Here is a 22,760-nt window from a genome sequence, read left to right on the forward strand (position 1 = left end):
GCAAAAGCGCTTAAGGGGAAAACCTTGTTAAGTTTCCAGTTGGCACTGTCTTAGGGCAAGTAGAGTTGTTAGGTGCAGAACTTGGAAAAAGGAAGAAGGAAAGCCTGCCTTCTTTATTCTGGAGAGCAGAAACTGGACCTTCTGCTAAACAAAGAGCGGAATTTGTTGAGAGATCCAGGTGTTGAGAGCGGTGTTTGAGGGCCTTGGGCAGGTGCGTCTCCAGCCATCTGGAGTGACGCTTCAGGATGGCTTCTTATCTGATGGGAATGATACGCAGGCTGTTCTTTCTCAAAGTCTCCTCCAGAAAACATAACAGTGGCAGCGTTTGGGAAGTCTGTTGTGACTCTACACACAGTAGAGTGGAGTGTCTACCGACTGGCTTTATCTCCGGGCCTGGAGTGAGGCAGGAGCCCAAGAGATAGTCCTAACACAGCTTTCGAGGGGCACGGTGTCCAGTCACGGTCACAGTTCCAACAGTTAATGTTCCAATTAGAACAAAACCTAAATGATCCGTGAGGTTTTTGTGACTGGCCCCGGGCCTGCCACGTCTGGTCTTTGTCTGTTTTGGCTTTTTGCTCAGGTCATAGCAGCCTTCCTTCTGGTCCTGGAAGACCAGAAGCCAGCTGTTTTGCCCCTCTACTTTGGCTCTCTGCTCTGCCTGGAACGCAGATCTCCTGTATCTTTCCATGGCGTCTCTTTCTCTTTCTAAACAGCTCAGATGTCCCCTGGGCAGAGAGACCTTCCACGACTCTTCTGGCTGACGTGGCCCTCCTGCTTCCTCCCTGGCTCATCACCCCGTTTGGATTTTCTTCCTCGTATGACTCTAACATCATCTTCTTTGTTAGTTTACTTTAATACTACTTGTTTCTTCCTAATAGAATTCTGTTCCATGAGAAGATGGCTCTTTTATAGCATTTAACTCCTGTGTCCCCAGCACTTAGAACATTGCCTGGCATACAGTAGAAGTTAAATAAATACCAAGCTGGTCAATGCCCTCAACGGATTGTCCTCTCTGAGCTTCACTTTCCTCATCTGTGGTGTGGGGATCCTGATACCTGGCTTAGAGGGTGGTCATGAAAATCACAGGACACAGTGCATGCAGAGGACTCAGTTTCATGCCTGGCATGCTGGAAGTGTTCACCACGTGGACACAGTTGTTATCAACCGGGTGGCCGGGGCATGACTTGGACGAATCATATCCATTGTATTTATATGCCACATTTTGCTCATCCATTCATCTGTCAATGAACACTTGGGTTGCTTCCATGTTTTATCTACTGTGAGTAATACTGCTATGAACATAAGTATACAAATATCTTTTCAAGACCTTGCTTTCAATTCTTTTGCTTATAAACCCAGATGTGCTGGGTTATATGGTAATCCTATCACATGAATTTACTTTTATGATCAGAAAAAATATTTTGTCAAAGAGAAGTCTGATGCTAGCTAGGGACAGCCATATATGTCAGAAAGTCTTAATAGAAGGCGAATGTCAAACAGAACTAATCAAGCCTCATTGCATTTTAGGATCCCAGAACAATGACATGAAAAGACAATTTCTACTGGAGCGACTGCTGGATGCAGTGAAACAGGTAAGAAGAAAGCTCACACTTAACTTTGAGGTCAAGTAATAGTGTTGGATATTTAATGTAGAAGTCATTTCTGGGGAGGGTATAGCTCAGTGGTAGAGCGTGTGCTTAGCGTGCACAAGATCCTGAGTTCAATCCCCAGTACCCCCATTAAATAAATACATAAACCTAATTACCTACAAACAAACAAACAAACCCCCCCCCAAACAAACAAAAAGTTCATTTCTGCCCTCTTATCTACACAGACAGACTCCCACTTTGTATCTGGAACAGTGAGGCTCATTGCTTCCTCCAGAAAATGATAGCGACCAGAGGTAGGGACGAAGGAGCTCCTGGGTCTGGACTTTCTACAGCCCCTTGGAGGACCCGACCCCATTCTTCAGTGATGTCCCTTTGAGAAGAGCACCGATGTGGGTTTCAGAGTTTCATTTCCAAGCAGCTGTGTTTTAGGGCAACTCTTAAGGGTGCTGCAGTGGTGGTTGGAGTTAGGGCCCCGCGAGCGCAAGAGCAGAAATGAGGCCGTGCTCAGGGATTCTGTGGATCCGCCAGATGGGCTCTGCTCTAACTGGTTGATGCTATTTTTGATGCCTGGCTTTTGGCCGGGTGTGGAAACGAGCTGTGACACGAAGTTGGCTTCAGTTTGCTTGCTTGTAGCTACCAGACATCCATCGTTTCTTGCACATAAGTCACGTGCATGGCTCTCTACTGAGTGCTTTACATCTAATCCTTCCAGCCACCCTGTGAGATAGTTCTTGGACATTATTTCCATTTTACAGGTGAAGAAACTGATCGCAGAAAGGTCCAATAACTTGCTGTGGGTGTCACAGTTAATAAGCAGCAGAGCTAGCTAGGATCCAGCCCTGGGAACTCACATTTTGGAAGGGGCGACTGGCAATTAGCTGAATGTAATCACGATACGTGAAGATAAATATGTACTTTAATGGGAGTGTATTTGTTAAGTGTTGATGTGAGCCAAGAGAACTTAGCATCTGCCCAGGCCTCGAGGTGTCCTGGTGTGGTGGAAAGGACACAGGCCCAGATGTTGCTGGGGTCAAATGCTGCTTCATCTCTCGACAGCTGTGTGTGCTGGGGCAGCTCATCCAACATCTCTGAGCACCTCTCTCTCTATAATTGGGTCACCGATCTCCACAGGGCTGTTGAGGGAATTGCATTTGTTAAAGTGGTTAAAGGGCCATTGCCTGGTCCACAATAAATATGTAGCCCATATTATCAGTTTCTTCTTTCTTTGCTCCAGAAATGGAAAATAAAATAAGAAGATGAAGAGGCAAGTTGAACCCCTTCAATGTAGCAATTAAACAGAAATAAATTGGAGCTTCTGCTCAGAGCTGCTATTATTATTGTTGTTGTTACTGTTTTTTTTTTGTGGGGGTGAAAGTGTGTATATCTTTCAAAAACCAACTTTATTGAGGCATAATTTGCATGCAATAAAAATACACCAATTTTAAGTGTGTGGTTCTGAGTTTTGTCAAAAGTATTATTTAAGTTTATATGTATATAAATCATATATGTATAAATTATATATATATGTATTGTTTTTTCTGGATAACAAGTTCAAGAATCTTGCAAACCTGCTGCCCATAGTAGAGATTCTATATCTTTAAAAGAGAGTAGTGGATAGTGGTGATGGTTACACAATAGTGTGAATTGAATTGCATAACTAAAAATGGTTAAAATGGTAAATTCTGTGTTATCTATATTTCAACAAAGTTAAAAAAAAAAACAGTTTGCCTTTGTTTCCACCCTCTCTGGGTAAATTGTTGTTCAGCACAATCAGATGACTTGTTTGAAGGTTGATTTATGCTGTCATAACGTTACAGCCGCCATAACAACTTTAGGCCCTGTCAGAAGGGACCCATCATCACAGATGTGTGGAAGTTTTAATTATTGCCTGTTAAGAGCTCTGTGTTGTAGACAGTCAGCTGCTGATGGATAAAGAAGCTTCCCAGATAATCTGCGGAAGGCTGTGTGCTTCTGTTTTCCTCTTGGCGTTGTTTTCACACAAGGCTCGCTTCTGTACAAGTGCGAGATAAGGGCTTCCTTTAAGTGGCGGCTGCAAGGCTGGGGTGTCCACCATCTTACGTCTTGGGCTGACCCCCTCTTCCCCAGGGCATGGGGACGCCCTGACTCGGCACCCAGAGTTTCTGGACCTGTGTCCCTCACGACCCTGCAGGCCTATGTGGGCTGTTTTGTGACTCAAGTGTCCCATCCCAACAGCTGTTCTCAGTGGCTGCTTTTTCCTTGCAGTGCCAGATCCGCTTTGGAGGGAGGAAGGAGATCGCCTCGGATTCCGACAGCAGGTAAATATGAAGCTCCTAAAACCTTTTACTGACAAGGCCTAAAAGGTGGTCAGAGACTGACCAGCTTCTGTAGTCAGCCGCTGCTGCCTGGTGGTGCAGCGATCGAGTTTGTGTGATCTGTTGATCGTCTGTGCAGTAACTACTTGTTTAAAGTATTTCCAGCTTCCCATAGTTCTCCATCTAGGAATCCGTTCCGAGGGAGTTGCTTGAAATGTTTTTCTGCATGAAGTTGTTTTCACCATAGTTTATAATGATGAAAACTAAGAAATCTAAATGCTCAACAATTGGGAAATAGTTAATAAAGGGTAGTGCGTCAGTAGAATGGAATGTGATGTAGCTATTAAATTGATGTCCATACAGAATTTGTTTTAAGCAGAAAAATGCATGTATAGTATTTTAAAAATAATATAGTAAAAGAAAAAAGCAGGATACAAAATTAATATGGATGCAGTGATACAAATAAACTTATTTACAAAACAAGAAGCGATTCACAGGCGTATAAAACAAACCTATGGTTACCAAAGGGGAAAGGAGAGAGGAGGGATAAATTAGGAGTTTCGGATTAGCAGATACAAACTACTATATATAAAATAGATAAACAACAAGGTCCTAATGTATAGCACAGGGAAAAAGAATATATATATATGTATAACTGAATTACTGTTCTGTACACCAGAAACTAACCCAACATTGTAAATCAGCTAAACTTCAATAAAAACAAACAAACAAACAAAACAAACAGATGCAGAGTGGTCCTACTATGTTGATCAGCAGCTCTGGCAAAAACCTTACCAAAATGTGAATAGAGATAATGTTGCGGTTAAGACTATGGGGAATCTTTACACTCTCTAATATTTTTCATATTTGATACTGTGATCGTGTGTCCCTTCTATAATTAAAAAAAAAGTCCTAAAAATTGCCACCGACCTTCATGGGCCAGGAAAGGCTGACCTAAGTGCATGCGCTTATAACAGTGCCTGGGAGGAGAAGCGATGTTGGGGCAAAGGTAAGAGAGACACAAGCATTTGCTGGAAGTGCCCGGTGAGGTCTTTCGAGGCTGATTCATGCTCTGCAGCCATGGTGGGGCAGGGGGAGCGTTCCCTCAAAGGAAGGGAAGGAAGGGACTCACTTGCTCAGCCTTCATCTCATCCTGGTGTCGGTGCTTGTTCCCTGCCCTCTGACCCCAACCCGCCCAGCACAGCCAGTTCCCTTCTCTGTGCCCCTGAACCCTTGTTCTTTTGTGACACTTCACCAGCCGTGAGCAAAGCATGTAGCGCTACATTTTAACGGAGTTACAGTGACTGTTTGAAGCTGGTGCAGAGTTAAAATTATACCCTTTCTACCTCTTCTTTGCTTAGTTTTCCTCCGTGACAGTTAACACCAACTAACAACTGTACATTATGCTTTTTTTCTTTTTTTTTTTTTCTGCCTCCCACACCATACTGTCAGCTCTGTCTGGGCGGGGATGTTTGGTTGTCTTCTTCACTGATGCATCCCCAGTGCCAGGAGCATCTAGAAGGTGCTCAGTGAAGTTCAGCGTCTGGTTGAGTGTGTGCGTAGCCTCGGACCATATGTGTTCAGGTGTTTAAACACTACTGCCACCACGAGGCCATGAGCTTTGAGGGCAGAGGGGCAGCTTCTCTGTTTTTCCCTTCTCCATGGTTTGCATTGACATTCTGTGCCCGACATACACTAGGTTCACAGTATATGTCTGTGACATTCGATCATTAACCGATTTACTGCTTCATTTCTTCCTGAGGGCCTGTAATGGGGCCTGGCCTGGGTCAGGGCTGGGTTCCTCATTTTGGGACCCAAGGCCCACTTGCATCAGAATCACCTGGGAGGCTTATTAATTAATAATGCAATTCTGCATCTCATCCTAGGTCTGCTGAACCAGGCTGTGTGCACGTGTGTGCATGAAAGCGTGTGTGTGTCTGTTCGTGCGTGTGTGTCTGTAGTCAGGACTTCTTTTCTTTATCACTTTTTGTAATTGTGCTGTTCATTTCCTGACAGAGAGAATCCATTTCTGAACGTTAGGTTCACGTGCTCTTAGATGATAACTTTTATTATATAAACTGTTGTGTTTAACTTTTAATTTTTTTGGAGGGGAGGGGAGTAGTTAGGCTTATTTATTTAATGGAGGCCCTGGGGAGTGAACCCAAGACCTCATGCATGCTAAGCACGCGCTCTACCACTGAGCTCTACCCCTAAACTGTTGTGTTTTATAGTAAAATTTAGGAAGTTAATTCCTTCCAGGTAAGTGCTTTATGGCCGGAGGGAATATCCTGCTTCCTACAGGCAGTGGCGATTAGAGCTGCAGCCTCTCTTGGCGGAGCTGCCTCTCCGTCCTCAGGGCAGCCTCAGGAGGAGGGCAGCCTAAGTGAGAAAACAGAGGCTCAGAGGGAAACGGACACAGCCTGGGTGAGTCGTCTCGAAAATGACAGAGTCAGAGGTCGGAGCCCAGTTTCCTGGGCTCCAGAGTCTACTCTTTCTCTGTTGCATCGCATTTAGTGAGTACCTTGGTTTTGAAGCTGAGTGTTTTTTTTTAAATTGTACTCCCCCCCAGAGGGTTCCTTCTCAAGATCAGAGTCTTGGTCTTATCTTGAAATGTGTTCGGCCGAAGGCGGCGCCACCTGTGTGTAGGAAAGGCCACATTGCTGTCCTCATTCTGTGAGAAGGTTTAACCCGAAGACGGAAAATCAGTGAACATTTTAAGACAACTGTCATGAAGCCTGAAAAGAAAGGGTTTGTCGCCGCTCTCCTCAGCCCTGACAAAAGGCCTGGCGCCAGGACTGATCTCAAATCTATTCGCCTCGCCCCAGTCCCCACATGCTCACAGGACGGCTGCCACAGAACGACTCCTTGTCTTCCTTCTTGTCCTGCCTCCTCTGCATTGAGAGAATTCTGCAGAAAGCAGATTCCCACACATCACTCCCCCGTGGAGAACCTTCCACTGGCTTCTCTCTGCTCTTGGGAAAAGGACCCACGTCCTTAACACAGCCTGGAGGGCCCCATACCTCACCCCGGGTTCTTTGCTCCTGCCACCCTGGCCTGGCCTTTTCTGGTTTTTGTTTTTTGTTCTTAAAGCGTTTTAATAATTTTTTAGGGAAATCGTCTAGACCACTGATACTAATCCTCCCCCTTCTGCCCTAGTCCTGGCCATCTGGGCCTGTTTTCCTTGCTCTGTACCACTGACTGGCAGACTCTTTCTGTTAAGGCCCGGATTTGGCCCTCAGGACGTGCTCTGTACTGTTGGAGTCTGTACAGCTGTTTTCCATTACTGCACATTTGTATGATGAATTGATTATGTCTGTTCAGCTAGATGACAAGCTGGAGATAAGCCTGTTTTGCACACACTTTGTCCACAGTGCCTGACACATAGTAAGTGCTCAATAAATATTTGTTAGCTCCCTCATTTGTTCATCAGTTAATTACTGAACCTCCTTGGTGTCGTATTCTGTGCTAGACATTGGGGCTTCCCAAATATTTCGGACAGGTTTCTACCCCTCAGGTGGCTTTGTGTCCGCTGGGGAAGGTAGTCCAGTGAGGCAGCGATTATAGAATATGATGCTGAGGGCCACATCCAGGGGGCGGTCGTATGCCCTGGGCAGGCAGCACCAAGGTTCTCAGGCTCTCAAGGCCTGGCTTTGACTCTGGCTCTTCCCCTCCAGCTGCGTTACCTCCCTAACTTCTCTAAGCCTGAGGATTAGGTCTCTTGTGATACCGTGATTTATAATAAGAAATATATGTATTTGTTCTTGCTTTATTCCTAGTGCTGAGCTCCTAAAACCCGTGGAATTTCCAAAGTCATGATAGCCAGAAATGTGTCTTTTGTTATGTTAATGTTGTGACTTTAGGAAAGTGCCAAAGGTTGGGGGCTGGTTGCCACGAGAACCTGCCAGGTGATTAGGGGGTTAGAACTTTCAGTCCCATCTCCCCACCACCAGGGAAGGAGAGGGGCTGGGGATAGAGTTCAATTGCCAGTGGCCAGTGACCTAATCAACCATGCCTGTGTAATGAAGCCTCCATAAAAACCCAAGAGGACAGGATTTGGAGAGCCTCTGGCTTGGTGAACACTTGGGGGTGCAGGGAGAGTGGTGTGCTTGGAGAGGGCACGGGAGCTTCCGGCTCTTTGCCCGTACCTGTCTTCTGTCTGGCTGTTCCTGAGTTATAGCCTTTATAATAAACCAGTAATCTAGTAAGTAAAATACTTCTGTCAGTTCTGTGAGCCGCTCTGGCAAATTAATCGAACCCAAGGAAGAGGTCGTGGGAGCCCCCAAGATACACAGCTGGTTCGTCAGAAGCACAGGTGACAAGCTGGATGTGTGACTGAAGAGGTGGTGGTGGGGAGGAGGTGCTTTCTTACAGGACGGAGACCTTAACCTGTGGGATCTGATGCCGTATCCAGGTCGACAGTGTCAGAACTGAGTTGAATGGTAGGACACAACCAGCTGGTGTCAGAGAATGGTTTGATGTCATGCAGAAAACACGTCAGAAAAGGGGACCAGAATCCTTTCTACCATGCCACTTTTGAGGATTAAGTCAGATACTGTGTGTAAAGATGCCAGACATGTAGGATTGTTAGTTTCTTTCCTTAGAGGGAGGTCCTTGCCCCTCAGGGAGTGAAGCCTGGCTGGGACACTCATCACTCGGCTTGTGACACCTGCCGATACTGCCTGTCGCTGTGGGTAGTAGACCACAAGCAGAACAGGAGGGCTACTGTGAATTACTGAGCCTCGTCAGTGTTCTCTCCTACTCTCAGAGGAACAGCGGAAGATAAGGGTTTCTTCCCATGTGATTCTGGACATAGTTTTCAGTCCCCTTTGGAAAATGAAACTTCTTATATGTGTGTCTTCCCACATCAGTATCCTCCACTGGAGGATATTGTGAACTCATGGAATTGATGGCGGGTCAGGTTTGGAATCAGGAAGGAGTCAAAGCCGCTTTGAAAGTCTTCTAAGCTGGAAACAGGGTCCTCGAAATGGTCCAATTGAGGCCCTGCTGCTGGAGAGAGCACCAGCTGTTTTTGACTTGCTCTCATTCTGCCCAAGGTTGACATTCCAAGGAGGAAACACTTGATTGGCCAGTTTCGGGTCATGTGGCTTCCTCCTGGCCACCAGCAGAAGAATTGGCTGAAGGACCTTCGTGGGATCCTGTTGGCTCATATAGTGCAAAGATGTCTGCCTGGGTTCGTCATCATCCCCCCAAGATGGTTTCCAGTGAGGAGGGAACAAACCTTCAAAATGAAATCCGGGTGCTGTTACGGAGATGGAATGAATACGGGGTGGTCAGAATGCATAACAGTTATCTCTGCTGCTGCCACCTTATAATGATAATCATTCTTGTAACAGCTCTGTGTGGTTTGCAAATACGTAAGTCTACATCGTAGGTCTCATTTGATTCTTGCAGTGACCATGGGGTGCAGGCAACTAAGAGGGGGATCATTTCCCTCCTTTACAGGTGTAGAAGCTTGGAGGCTGGTCAGTTGTACAGCTTTTGTTTATTATCAACTCCTGAGTGTCGATGCCAGGGACACTGACTTCGGTTAGGTGGACTGTGTGGTTTGTAGGCAGTGAAAGAGGAATGGGGCACAGACTGCATATTCCCAGCGTGGCCCTCATTCTCTACCACGTCCTTTCTTGTTTTCCTAGCACCTGCTTCCCCCACATGAGAGATTTGTATCATCGTAGGTATTTCACATTAAGTGTTAAACATCACGGCATTAAATTCCTTCCCATTACCTAGTTATTTCCATTACCCAGTTTTTCTTTTAATTCTCTGTAAGTCTCAGTGAAATTATTGGGGGAAAGACTTGGTTTGGTATTAAGTTGAGTTAAATGAAACTGCCAATATTTGATCACGTTTGACCTAAAAAATTAGCAGTATCATACAGCTCAAGATAATGGGTCTCAGATGGAAGGGTAGAGCTCAAGTGGTAGAGCGCATGCTTAGCTTGCACAGGGTCCTGGGTTCAATCCCTAGTACCTCCATTAAAAAAAAAACAACTCTAATAAAAAGCAAATAAATAGACATAATGACCTAATGACCTCCCCCTCAAAAAAAAAAAAAAAAAAAAAAACAAAACCACACAAAACACAAAAACCGAAACGAACAAACCAAAAAAATGTGTCTCCAGCGGTCCTCTTCTCTTTAAACAGAGTGTGCAGGTTTCATGCACAGCCCTCCTCTGGCAGCCTCAGAGACAGAATTTAATACTGTATTTGAAGAGCATTTACTTTTAGGGCTACTCTGTTTAGGGTCCACAATGCTGGCTTCCCATTTGCAATAGCGATAGAGGTTTTCCTTTTAAAACAGGTTTGTACAATTAGAAAAAGTGAGTCAAACTCAAGACAAGTGAGTAATAGGAGTGTCCTCCTGGGCGACAAAAGTGGCTGAGGTGTCTGTGAACGACTGAAGATGAGGGAGGAGAAAGCTGGCCGGGCTGAGGCTGTTGGGTTGGGGGCCTGCACGGTGTACAGAATTATTCTGCTGGAACCCCAGACGCAAAGCCTGTGTGTGCGTGTGCTTGTGTGTGGATGACTGCCTGTAAAGGGTTTGTTTGAGGTTACAAGATTACACGGCAAGATGCAACAGTCCTCATATGAAGAATGAAACAACATTTACGTGGAGGGCAGGGCGTGCTTTTTCCCATCAGATTTTGTCCTCAGAAAACTCCCCAAGCCTCCCCAGGAGGAAGTGGTGGCAGTGATGACATCCGGGCTCCACTGCATGTGTTTCTCCTCCTCCCATCTGTTCTGTTGGCCTGGTTCTCCAGCTGTTTTCCCCTAAGGACAGAGACCCATTCTTGTGCTTCATTAAAATGACCCCACATTCCATCAGTCAGACTGGCCTGGGGGGAGCCTATAATGTATCTTCTGACTATTTTGCCTTCTAGAAATAATAGCACCCAAAACTCAGCAGACACTAGAAGCGCCCTCAAAGCCCGGGTGCGTTAGTGCTCCTCGGAGGCGCCTTCCTCCCGGGTGGAGTTACAGAGCACGCTCTGGACGTTCTCCCTTGGAAGTATGAAGAGCAGCCCGGCCCGCGGGGCCGCAGAGGGCGCGTGGGGTTGGGAGCTCAGGGTGAGTCCTGGTGTTGCCACTTCCCAGTCGTGTTGCACGGCGGGCGAGCTTCTGACTTTCTTGTGCCTCAGGGTCCCCATGTGTGGATGGGGGTCGTGGTGATCATACTTTACAGAGTTGTTGTGAGTTAGTTCATGTGCAGCCCTTAGAACAGTGCCCGGCAGCTAGTAAGTTTCTAGAACTCGTTAGCTATTGTCATTATAGTTTTGTGTACAGTGTCTTGACACTTGGTAGATACTCTCTGCGTACCGGGTCTCTGCCATTATAGGTGGCGGTGAGTCAGCCTTAGGTATCTGCCTTATGTAGAAAGTGTAAATTTTTGTGACTCGTTCAGGTGACTGTCAGAAGACATCAGAGGGGAGCATTTCTTCCCCTTCCAAAACGTGCCAGGAAAGAGTGCTTTGTTTTGGTGGTTTTTATCTTTACCTGTTAAGGAATTAGAAAATTTTTTGAACTTTTTGGGAAGCTGAAAAACAAAACCAGCTGCCCTTTGCTCTTCCCTAATGGTGTTTCCTAGCACAGTTGAAAACTCCCGTGTATTCCTCTAGACACTTAGGGAACTGAATGGCTTTTTCAGGCATTTCTTTTCCTCTTTTAAATGTTCATCATGTGATTTTTTTTATCTTCAGTTTGTCACAAGTTTCTTACCAGCCTCTTAGTGGTTGGAGGTGTTGACTGAATGTTCTAATTCTTCTCATCCTGGCGAAAGAATCCTGGAGTTCATTAATTGAATTTTCTTATCACCCCTACCCTGAGCACTTGATTTCCACTTCGAGCCTGTGTAGTAGATAGTTCTACATTGCATATTCTTTCATTTTACTATATTGATCAAATGAATTGATTTCTTTTTGGAAAAATTATTTTTAGCATTTGGGGAACTCTTGGGCATTTAGCAAATCTGAGGACATTTCCATCTGAATTTTAATAAGTATTTGTATTATTTATATTGATAGTTGTTGAGAGCAGTGCTTGGCCCCTAGGAAATCATATGTAAGCACTGTCATCATGACTGTCACCACCATCCTCATGTGGAGAGAGGCCTTGAGCATGAAGTGTGAGCTTTGGTATCAGGCATACCTGTCTTCCTGCCTACCCCGTCCACAAATCGCCAATTACCAGCTGTGTAGTTTAGGACTTGGCTTAGCTTCTCTAGGCCTCTCTTGCACCATCTGTAAAACAAGATGATGATCATGGTACCCCCTTCCTAGGGTTGAAGTGAGGATTAGACGTGTAGTAATGTTTGCTTGGCACACTCAGGAAGAACTTAGTAAACTCAATATATTTTCTTCCTATGACTGGACATACCAGTGTTTTGTCTAATTTGGAAACTAAAGGCTGGAATGAGTGCTGATTAATTCCTTCATTTGGCAGATACTTATTTATAGATCACTGTTTTGACATCGGGTGCGCAAACTGGATGAGATGGTTGCTGTTCTCAAGGAACTCGAAACTGAGTCTGGGCGATGGACATGTAAATTGCAGATAGTCATGGTGGCCTGTAGTAATAACTACACAACACAGACATCAGAGGCGAGTACAGGCTCTTCAGTGGTCCGTTGGACAGGATGGGAATTCCAGGCAGCAGTAATGACAAACGCGAAGATACAGGGATGCGTGAGAAAGTGGTGGGATCGTGGATGATGTGTTGGGAGATGTACTGGAAAGTCAGTAGACTCTTGTCTTGTTGTCACGGGAAGGTGTTTGAAACTTTATCCATTAGGGTATTATTTCTTAAACTGTGGCTATTTGTATACTATTTTCATAATTTTTGCCATTTTTGTATACCATTTGAGCCAAGATGGGCTTGAGGTTGAATTTCGAGGCCCTGTCTATTCTGGTCTTGTCATTAAGTAATACTGTCAGCGAATCAAAGATTGATGGCTGGTTATATATTTTTTCATGACATACTAAAATGACTAACCTAAAAATGTTATGTCATGTCATGTACCATACACCCACAAAGTGTGGTGAGTGAGAAACAAAGGAAGATAATGACATTGTCAGCTTTGCATTTCAGGAAGATAGCTTCTTTTCAGGATTCGAGGTGGCTGGGCAGGTGAGATGGGGTCTGGGATTGCAGTGAGAGGTGGCTCTGCTCAGTGACAGGAACGCTGAGTGGAGGTGGTAGTACTGGGACAAGAGACAGAAGGCTTGAGAAGCCTTAGGACCGAGCCTTGATAAGATAGATCAGACGTGGGTGTTGAGACGTAAATGCTCTAGCCACAAGGAATGGCCAGAAATTGGGACAGATGTGTATTGTGTGTATTTTGTGTTTTTTTAAAGCAAGCTTTTGGTGTGGAGTTTTCCTTCTCCCGGGCTGTGGACTCCAAGCAGACTTAGAGATCCCACTGGCCACAGACTTCATGTCACTTCCCTGTTTCCTTGTTTCTCATTCACTCCCTCCTTCTGCATCTGGGGGCTCTTGTTTCTTCTCCATTCTCTTTTTCACTTTGGACTTACCAGCTCCTTCAGCTGGTTCTTTCTCAGCGGCCGTCTCCTCTTCCTGATTTTGAAGCTCCTCATCTGCCAAGAATCCCAGATGGTGATTGTGTCTAGACCCAAGCTGGAGGTCTGTGAACCTCAGGGCAGATGGTTACTGTGTTCATATCAGTAACTTCTGAAAATAGCCAGAAGTGATGATTTAACCCATTTAAATATTGGTTATTTTTCCAGTTTCTGGTTCCTCTGGTAAAAGATTCATTTGATTTCTTTTTACATGACTGTCTGCCATCCTCAAACCTTCACATTTGAAAACTACTGCCTTGTGAGTTTTCACTGTTACCAGGCTTGCATTTTTTCTGGTTCTTAATCAACTGTTTTTTTTTTTTTTTGCCTCTATTTTCTCTACCATATCCTCTTTTTCCTCCCTCTGGGTAACTTATGTTAATGATCAAGAATCATTTGTTCTGTGTTTTTCTCCACATTTATTTATTTTTTTACAAATAAAATACACATGTGTTTACACACACACGCACACTGGTTTTATTGCCATTGTCTTTACGAAAATTGAATTATGTATCGTGTTCTGCGTCCGTATTTTCTCTCTTGGCACTGCCCTGTCAAAACCTTTCCAAGTTACAGTTCCAAAAATCCTTTTTAAAAGGCTGTATTATATTGCTTGATGCAGATGTACCAACAGTTGCCTATGAAGTAATAGACTTTGTGTCCAATTTTTACTACTGTGGACACTGAAACAGTAGAATCCCTGAGCAGCTTTTCTTATATAATGAGGATTTTCTTTCTTTGGCAGACCCGGAGCTGGGTTGCTGGGGCAAAGAGAATATGTGTTTATTTTTAACAGTTGTGGTCAGGTATCTTTCTAAAAATTTCTACTGGCAGCATGTGAAACTACCCTTTCTTTCTTGCTAATAATAGTTGTGAGTGTTGTTTTGAAGTTTTGTCAGTCTGTTGGGTGAAAAGTGGTGGCTCAGTGTCATTTTAATTTGCATTTCTGGATTGCTAGTGAATTTCAGTTTTTTAAAAAATGTTTGCTGGCCGTTTGGTTTTACTCTTTTGTGCAAAGCTGCTTCATGTTATTTACACAATTTCTTACTAGATTATTTGTCCCCTTGTCAATTTGTGAGAGCTCTTTGTATGTTGTAATTAATTAACCTTTTGTCTGTTTTTTGCTTTGCAAATATTTTTTTTTCAAATCTACCCGCTATCTTTGTAAGCACAGGTAATAGTATCTATTATCATACCACATGAAGTTTTTTTTATATGGTTAAATGTCTTTACTGATCCATATACCTAACAATTTCTGGGTTTTCAGTGTTTTAAGATCTTCTTCAACATTAGAGTGTGCATGTGGTCTTTTAAATAATATGGGAAGATCCCATTTATCCTTTACCCAGTTTTCCCCAGTGGTCACATCTTGTGAGTTTCTAGGATGCTGTTTTCAGTTTCTCTAGTTTTACTTGTACTTGTGTGTGTGTGTGTGTGTGTGTGTGTATTTAGTTCTATGCAGTTTTATCACTCTGTGCATTCGTGTGTCTACCACCACAGTCAAGGTGCAGAATAGTTTCATCACCGCAGGATTCCTCCTGTTGTTTTTTTATAACCATGTCCACCTCCTTCCTGTCCCTTCCCTCCCCATCTCAAACTCCTGGCAACTACCAATCTGTTCTCCACTTCTAAAATTTTGTTATTGGAAGAATGTTATATAAATGGAATCATAGTGTGTAACCTTTTGGGATTGGCTTTTTTTTTTCCCCTCTCAGCATAATTCCTTTGAGATTCATCCAGGTTGTTGCATGTATCAATGGTGTGTATTCCTTTCTATTGCTGACTGGTATTTCATGATATGAATGTACCACAGTCTGTTTATTCATTGAAGGACATGCGAGTTGTTTTCAGGTTTTGGCTACTGCAAATAATGCTGCTGTAAACATTCACGTACAGGTTATTTGTGTGAACATAAGTTTTTCATTTCTCTGAGGTAAGTACTCAAAGAGTGCAGTTGCTGGATTGTATGTTATTTGCATATTCACTTTTATAAGAACCTGCCAAACTGTTTTCTAGACTCGCTCTACCATTCACACTCCCACAAGCAACGTGTGAGTGATCCAGTTTCTCTGCATTCTTGCCAGTGTTTAGTATTTTCATGATTTTCTATTTTAGCCATTCTTAACAGGTGTGTACGTGTATCTCATTGTAGTTTTAATTTACATTTCCCTAATGGCTAATGATGTTGAACATATTTTCATGTTCTTATATGTGGGTATCCTCTTTGGTGAAATGTGTTTATGGTTTTTCTCATTTTCTTATTAGTAGTGCTTTTATTTTTATAGGATAAGTTCCTAGAAGTAGGATTGCTGGGTCAAAGGGTATGGGCATTTAAAAAAGAAATTGTACTGCCCAGTCTTTTTGCAGAAAGCTGTAGTCGTTCATATTCATATTCCCATCCATAGTACCTGTTCACATGTGCTCCTGCTATCCCGGTGATCGGCTCAAAGCAGATAGTCCTAAATTGGTATCTTAGTATTGTGACACTTTCCTGGTCACTAGTGAAACCGAGTATCTTCTCAGATGTTTATTGGCCAACTGTATTTCCTCCTTTCATGGTTTGTTGGTTCACCTTCTTTAATAGTTTTTTTTATTTTTTGAATTGCTTGTCTTTTTGTTATCCATTGGTAGAAGCTCTTCATGTGCTATGACTCTTAATTTTGTTTTCAGTTATGTGTGCTATAAATATTATCTCCAGGCTATCATTTATTGTTTTACCATATTTCTTATATCTTTTGGCCATGTTGATATTTAAAAATCGTGTGTGGTTAATTCTCTGAACCTTTAAAATTTTGCTTTGAGAGTATTCTGTCCTGAGGTTCTTCTGTATTTTTCTCTGTTATGTTTTACAGTTTTATTTGCTTACACTCACATATATTTTTTTGAACTTGATCCATCAGAAGTTAGCTCTGTGGTGGTTTGAGACAGGAGTGTATTCTTATTTTCTTTCAGCTCCAGGGCCACTTGTGTCAGTGGCATTGGTTAGACAGCCCATCCTCGCCCATCTGAATGAAAGTGCTGCCATTATTATATGTAAAATGTTTCCATATTTACTTTGGTTTTGGGGGCAGAGTTCTCTGTACTGCTCCGTCAATTTGTTTATCCCCGTACCCAAAGCCACACTGGGCCAAGTCTTTCCTGTGATTATTATTGGGACTGTATTAAATGTATACTTTAATTTGGGAGGAATTGACATTTTAATTTTAATAAATTTTCCCATTTAGGAAAACAAGATTTCTTATTTGTTTTGATCTTTATATCTTTTAAGAAAATATGGTTTTCTTTGTATAGGACATGTATCTTTCTTGTTAAAAATATGATTTACTTTACTTTTGTTCCTGTTGTGAATGTAATTCTCCTCCCCCATTTTGTTGACTTAAAAAAAATCAACTTGTAATGTTAGTTTCTTTTATTGCAAAATATTTCTCATTTGTGGGTTAGAAACATTCTTATATCTTTTTGTAGATCTGCTTTTTTTTCACTTAACATTATAATCTAAGCTTTTAAAGAAAGCCATTTCAAGTTCTCTGTAAGCATTTTAATAGTTGCATGATTTTCCTCACTGTCACTTTGATGCCAAATTTCTTCATTCTTTATAGCTCAGGGTAGCAATAGTCTGGTTCTTGAGACATGAATACTTTTAAAATGCTTTTTTAAGAAAAAAGTTAAGTCAGAAAAGCATAGAGGTAAGAAAGACATCATCAATAATTATTTTACCAAGTGTCTCTGAATTTTTCACATAACTCCCTTCAGATTTTTTAACGTGTTTTTTAAAAATTTATTTTTATTGGAGCATAGTTGATTTACAATGTTGTGGTAGTTGCTGGTGTACAGCAAAGTGATTGAGTTATATGTATACATACATATAATTCTTTTTCAGATTCTTTTCCATTATAGGTTATTATAAGATATTGAATATGGTTCCCTGTGTTATACAGTGGGTCCTTGTTGTTTATCTGCTCTGTATATAGTAGTGTGTATCTGTTAACCCCAAACTCCTAATTTATCCCTTCCCCTGCACTGTATGTATGTGTGTGTGTTTAGCATAGCTGAGAATATACTTAAAAGTTTCGTACCCTGCTTGTTTTTCATTTTATGTTATAAGCCTGTTAGCTTATCATTATTAGCTCTTGGTAAATATTTTAAAGGGCTAATTAGCATTTGATTATGTGTTGTATTATCATTTAACCAATTACCCAAGTGTCAATTCTTTAGGTGTTTTTACCTTTCCACAATTGTAGATAATGTTGTTTTGGATATTTTCATTCTTACATCTTTATCTGACTTGTAGATTACTGCCATGAATTGATTTCTGCCCATAAAATTCACTGGTTAAAGGATGTGAATCTTTTCGAAAACCTAATTTATAACACATAAATGTAGGGCATGGCCCATTTCAAATGATTGTCATGTAAGTCTGCAACTGGCTACTGCAAGGCCAGTTGATGATTATACTGTCTGAAATCTGAGATGTGGCTAATGCTGTTAATTGCTGATTTTTATGAGTACAGTCAACTCCATTCTAGGTGACATTGGAGCTTTCCACATGAGGATAATCCAGTCTATTTTTGTGATTATACTTGATTTTCCCGAAAAGGTTCCGGTAAAGCTGTAACATAGAAAAAAGATCAGTTTGAAATTATGCCCTCCGTCACCAGATTAATTTGATGCAGTTCTTAAAAATGCAACTTTTATTGCTGATCCTGTCTAATATTTGCCATAAATGTCTAACTTTTACCATAAAAAAGTATGGGATTCTTAAGATTCTTATTATAGATTAATGTGGCAGGTTAAGCAGTCTTGAAATACAGGACAAAGCTCAGGAAAACCAATGCTTGCAGAATTTTAGCAGTAAACCAGTTAAGCTCATACGGTGTCCAGCTGTGTTGGTGTGGGTAGACAGTTTAGCAGGAGGAGGTCATTTCATTTTCCACTCATTAACTCCTTCACTCCTTTGCCAAGCTTTTACCGAGTGCCTTGAGGGCAGGTTTTTTTTTTTTTTTTGAGCAGCTTTATTGAAGTCTAATTTGCATACCATAAAAATCTACTCCTTGTAAGTGTACAGTGCAGTGATTTTTTTAAAAAGTAAATTTATAGAGTTATGGAACAATCACCACAATCCAGTTTCAGAACATTTTCATTGCCCCACAGAGTTGCCTTGTGCCAGTTTATAGTTAGTCCCTGATCTCAGCCTTAGGCAAGCACTGATCGACTTTTAGTTTCTGTGTATTTACATTTTCTCGACATTTCATAGAATCACACAATGTATGGTTTTTGGGTCTGACTTCTTTTCCTCAGCATAATATTTTCAATCCTCATCCTTGTAGTGTGTGTTCCTTTTAATTGCTGAATAGTATTCCAGTGTATCGATATACTGCATTTTATTTATCCATTCATCTGGTAAACAGCTGTAAACATAAACACTTGAAGTGGTTTTCTTGGCTGGTGCCTTTTATTTAAGAAATTTTTTTTTTAGTTTTTAAAAGGTTGTATTTTGGGGGGTTTTTTTGGGGGGGAGGTAATTAGGTTTATTTATTTGTTTAATTTACCTTTTACTGGAGGCACTGGGATTAAACCCAGGACCAGGTACATGCTAAGCACTCACTCTAACACTGAGCTACACCCTCCCCCAGCTCCCCCCATGCCTTTTAAAAATATGAAAACATTCACTGTTAAGTGCCCCACTTAATTAAAAACATGGGCAATTCATTAACTTATAGCAGAAGTTAGATGTGAGAAAATCTAACTCTAATGGAGGCAGCCAGCCCCCCAGAGTGGATGCCAGAGAGTGCTCAGCAGAGAGCATTCTGGGAAGTGGGAGGGGCTGAGCTGAGAAAATAAGGAGTCCATGAGAGCGGGTACCCCTTTCATTTTGCAGGGATTATCATGTACCTAAGTCAAGATGAGAAGAAATGGAAAACCTTTGGGTGACATGATTATAAATCAGTGCCCATGGTATGCCCACCACAAGCTAAAGGCTGTAGGTTCATGTGGTTGTGTAAGTGTGTTCCCCTTGGTTCCCTAGTCTTAATGGACTCGGGTTTGGATTGCAAATTATACAAGATCTCCTGAGATGCATTGCTCACCTAAGTATACATCACGTCCATATTCTTAGTTCTCTGATGGGAGGGACCGTTTTGGTTACATTTACCACAGAAGCCAGGCATCATGCTAGGTGCTGGCACAACTAAGATGAATGAGACGGGATCCTTGCTGTCAGGGAGCTCAAGTTAGCAAGGGGAGATAGCTGTGGAAAGCAGATTGTTAACAGAGTGATTGGCCAAGTGCTGCAGCATGAGGAAGCACTCAGGAAGGCTTCCTGGAGGAGGGGACCCTTAAGCTAAGTCTTGAATGACCAGTAGGAATAGGCTCAGGTCAAATGGGGAGGTGCAAAGGGGACGTTTGGAAGGTGTTAAGTAGACTCGCCCTCAGCAGGGCAAGGCATCGTGATGAGCTAATTATAGGATAACGCTCACCTGGGTTTTCTGCTGTGTTAGATTGATTGTGACCTGTGTGCCACTAGAAGGTAGCACTGCTGACGTAACTCAAACCTTGGGGACCGGATTTGTACTGTTCATCTGCATTCCATTCCTCTTAGGGGCCAGGTGTTATAGAGTTGGCGGGGTAGTTACTGACTTGTGTGTTGGAGCCAAGCAAACTGTTTATTGAGTTAATCATTGTTTTTGCAGATGATTCGTTTTAAGGTGCAGGCTGTGGTTTATCATGGAGAACTTTAAACACAGCCCAAGGTTTTTAGTCCCCCTGTCCCCCCACCTTGAGACAGGGCTCTGGTCAGGCTTCATTTTGCTTTGCCTCTGTTTTGGTTCCTGTGGGATTTAGATACTTTTGGCAGGTGTCCCAGCTTCTGGGAAGCCCTCAGATGTGTGCCTTGCTTGGATATGCAGAGAGATTAGCATATGTACGTGTAATATTTAAGAGTGACATCTGCCCATCAAAAAGGGTTGTTTCAATGTGGAGGAGTATTCTGGGACCCCGGGTTCAAGGTTAATAACCCTTTTACCTACCCACTGAAAAGCATTTATGGAGCACATGCTATGTACCAGGTGCCGAGTGAGCTAGGTGCAGGGGAGCCAGGAAGTCAAGGTAGGAGCTGGAAACCAAATAGTTTAGTTGAGGACGAGTGTTAGGTTTGGGATGCCAGGTAGGGTTCCTTCCTGTGTAGGGCTAACTTGGGTCAATGGGAGTAGCAGCCTGGAATGCTGGGATAGATGAGTGATGTCTGTCATGGGCACAGGCTAGAGAGTAAATGTAGGGGTGCTGTGTATTTGCTGATGCTGTGTTAGGGTTTTCTGGTGTAGGCAGAAGACTTGAGTAAAGGTGGTGTATGGGAGGGGGTGGGCTTTTGTCTTAGAATAAAGCATGTTTGTCTTGATATTACGGGGTGTAGTGGAAACTGACCATCTTGGATCAGCGTGTGTCTGGGTAGGGCCGGAGGACAGACGTGCTGCTACTTATGTACTTACTATGAGCTGTCTCTCAAATGTCTTTAAGCCTCAGTTTCTTGGCATGTAAAATGGAGATAATACCTGCCTCCACATATCATAATGTTGATGGGAGGAGCTAATGAAATCATGGATATGAAAATGTTTTACCACCTACAGAGTGATAAACACTAGGAGTATTATTACTATAGGTGTGGGGGTGGGTGGAGCAGGAAATGCCTGTAGTTAGGCAAGGATGAGCCAGATGGTGGTGGCCTCAGGGTCTTTGCACTGGGCCCCTCTGCCCAGCCTGCTGCTTCTTGTCATATCCAAGTCATAACTCTAAGGTTACCTCCAGTCAAGCCACAGACTCTAAGCCTGTTCCTGTCTTGGCTCCACCTACCACCTCATCCTGTTTTTATTTTCTTCAAAGTTCTCATCAACAGGAATGGTCTGGTTACCTTACTTGTGTATCTCCCCCTGATAAAACTGCGGAAACGTGGTGAGGCAGAGACCTCCTCTGTCTCACTCCCATCTTCATAGTCTCAGAGCCTAGAACAATGCCCGGCACCTAGGAAAAGTTCAGGGTTCTTAACATTTGCTGCATGAGTGAATGGAAGGGTCTTTGAAGTCCACAGATCCAGTTGGGCTGGGGGCCAAGGAGCCTTGGAAGGATTGCTAAGAACAGAGTGTATTTGCTGTGACCTCATCTCTTTGTGAACATGATCCTAAATCTCCCGTTTCTTTGGTTAGTGAGAAATAAATTCAATTAAATGCACAGTAATTGTAACTTAATTGAAAATTCCATCAGCTTTGGATCTGACTTCACAATGTAATCTCTTATAACAAAATAAAGAACAAGAATCAGAATTCATATTATTTTTTTAGGGTATGTAACAGGCCATGAAATTACACAGTGTTTCCAATTTGGCAGGCTGGTGAATTCAATCTCTTAAAAGATAATCTTATATCATAAACGACATGATGAGAATTAGAGTTGAAGCTTGGGAATTGGATACAATTAACACCCAGCCCCTCCCCACATGGAACTGATTTGTTTTTAAATTGGCTTTTTTTTTTTTTTTGCTCCCCTGCTGGCTGGCACCAATTCGTTTCCCCTTGTTTCTTGTAAATTGTTACTGTGCTTTCACCGGTCTGATGCATGTGGCTTGACTGTGTGGGGCTTCCCTCAGTTACGTGAAATGAACATAAATGGGGGGAGCTGTGTGGAGTCAACTACATGTCAGTTACCTGCCTGTAACTCCAGGTGTCTCGTGTGTACCTTCACACTGAGGTTCACTCCTGGCAAGTCACGTGCTCCCTGGAGATGCTGGGGCCACACTGGTTGTCTCTCTCCCTTTGTAGGGTGGATTGATGAATCACTGGTTCTCTCGCAGGGTGACCTGTTTGTGTGCCCAGTTTGAGGCTGTCCTGCAGCATGGCTTGAAGAGGAGTCGAGGATTAGCCCTAACAGCGGCCGCCATCAAACAGGCAGCGGGCTTCGCCAGCAAAACTGAAACAGGTACTGCTCGGCCTGGTGCACAAAAGGATGTTCTTTGCTCTTGCTCTTTTTTAAAATTTTCATTTTATTTTTTTAATAGTGGGCAAGGGAGTCATTGTGTGGGACTGGTGGGGGTGGGTGGCACGTGATGGTGCCGAAATCCACGTGTAAGGATGTCTTAACTCGCAGTCAGTAACGATGTTGTCTGGCATCTTAATTTAAATGAGGTCACCCTTTGTGCGTAATTCTCAGAGCCACGTGTTGCAGGCCCTGAGGGATTCAGGGGCCTGCAGCCAAGGTACCTATTTAACCAACGTGGTGGC

General features: G+C 42.9%; 1 protein-coding gene across 5 annotated transcripts in view; it reads left to right on the forward strand.

Moving 5' to 3' along the window:
• SNX29 (sorting nexin 29) overlaps positions 1-22,760 on the forward strand; it is a 587,226-nt gene that overhangs the window by 120,764 nt on the left and 443,702 nt on the right. For all 5 annotated transcript variants that reach the window (XM_045521723.2, XM_010961733.3, XM_045521724.2 and 2 more), the window contains 3 exons: positions 1,528-1,592; positions 3,855-3,907; positions 22,334-22,458. In XM_045521723.2, the coding sequence (XP_045377679.2) occupies positions 1,528-1,592; positions 3,855-3,907; positions 22,334-22,458 (243 nt within the window). The remainder of the gene's footprint in view (positions 1-1,527; positions 1,593-3,854; positions 3,908-22,333; positions 22,459-22,760) is intronic.

Source organism: Camelus bactrianus, chromosome 18 (genome assembly GCF_048773025.1).
Source record: "Camelus bactrianus isolate YW-2024 breed Bactrian camel chromosome 18, ASM4877302v1, whole genome shotgun sequence".
In the NCBI taxonomy this organism is placed as follows: domain Eukaryota; kingdom Metazoa; phylum Chordata; class Mammalia; order Artiodactyla; family Camelidae; genus Camelus; species Camelus bactrianus.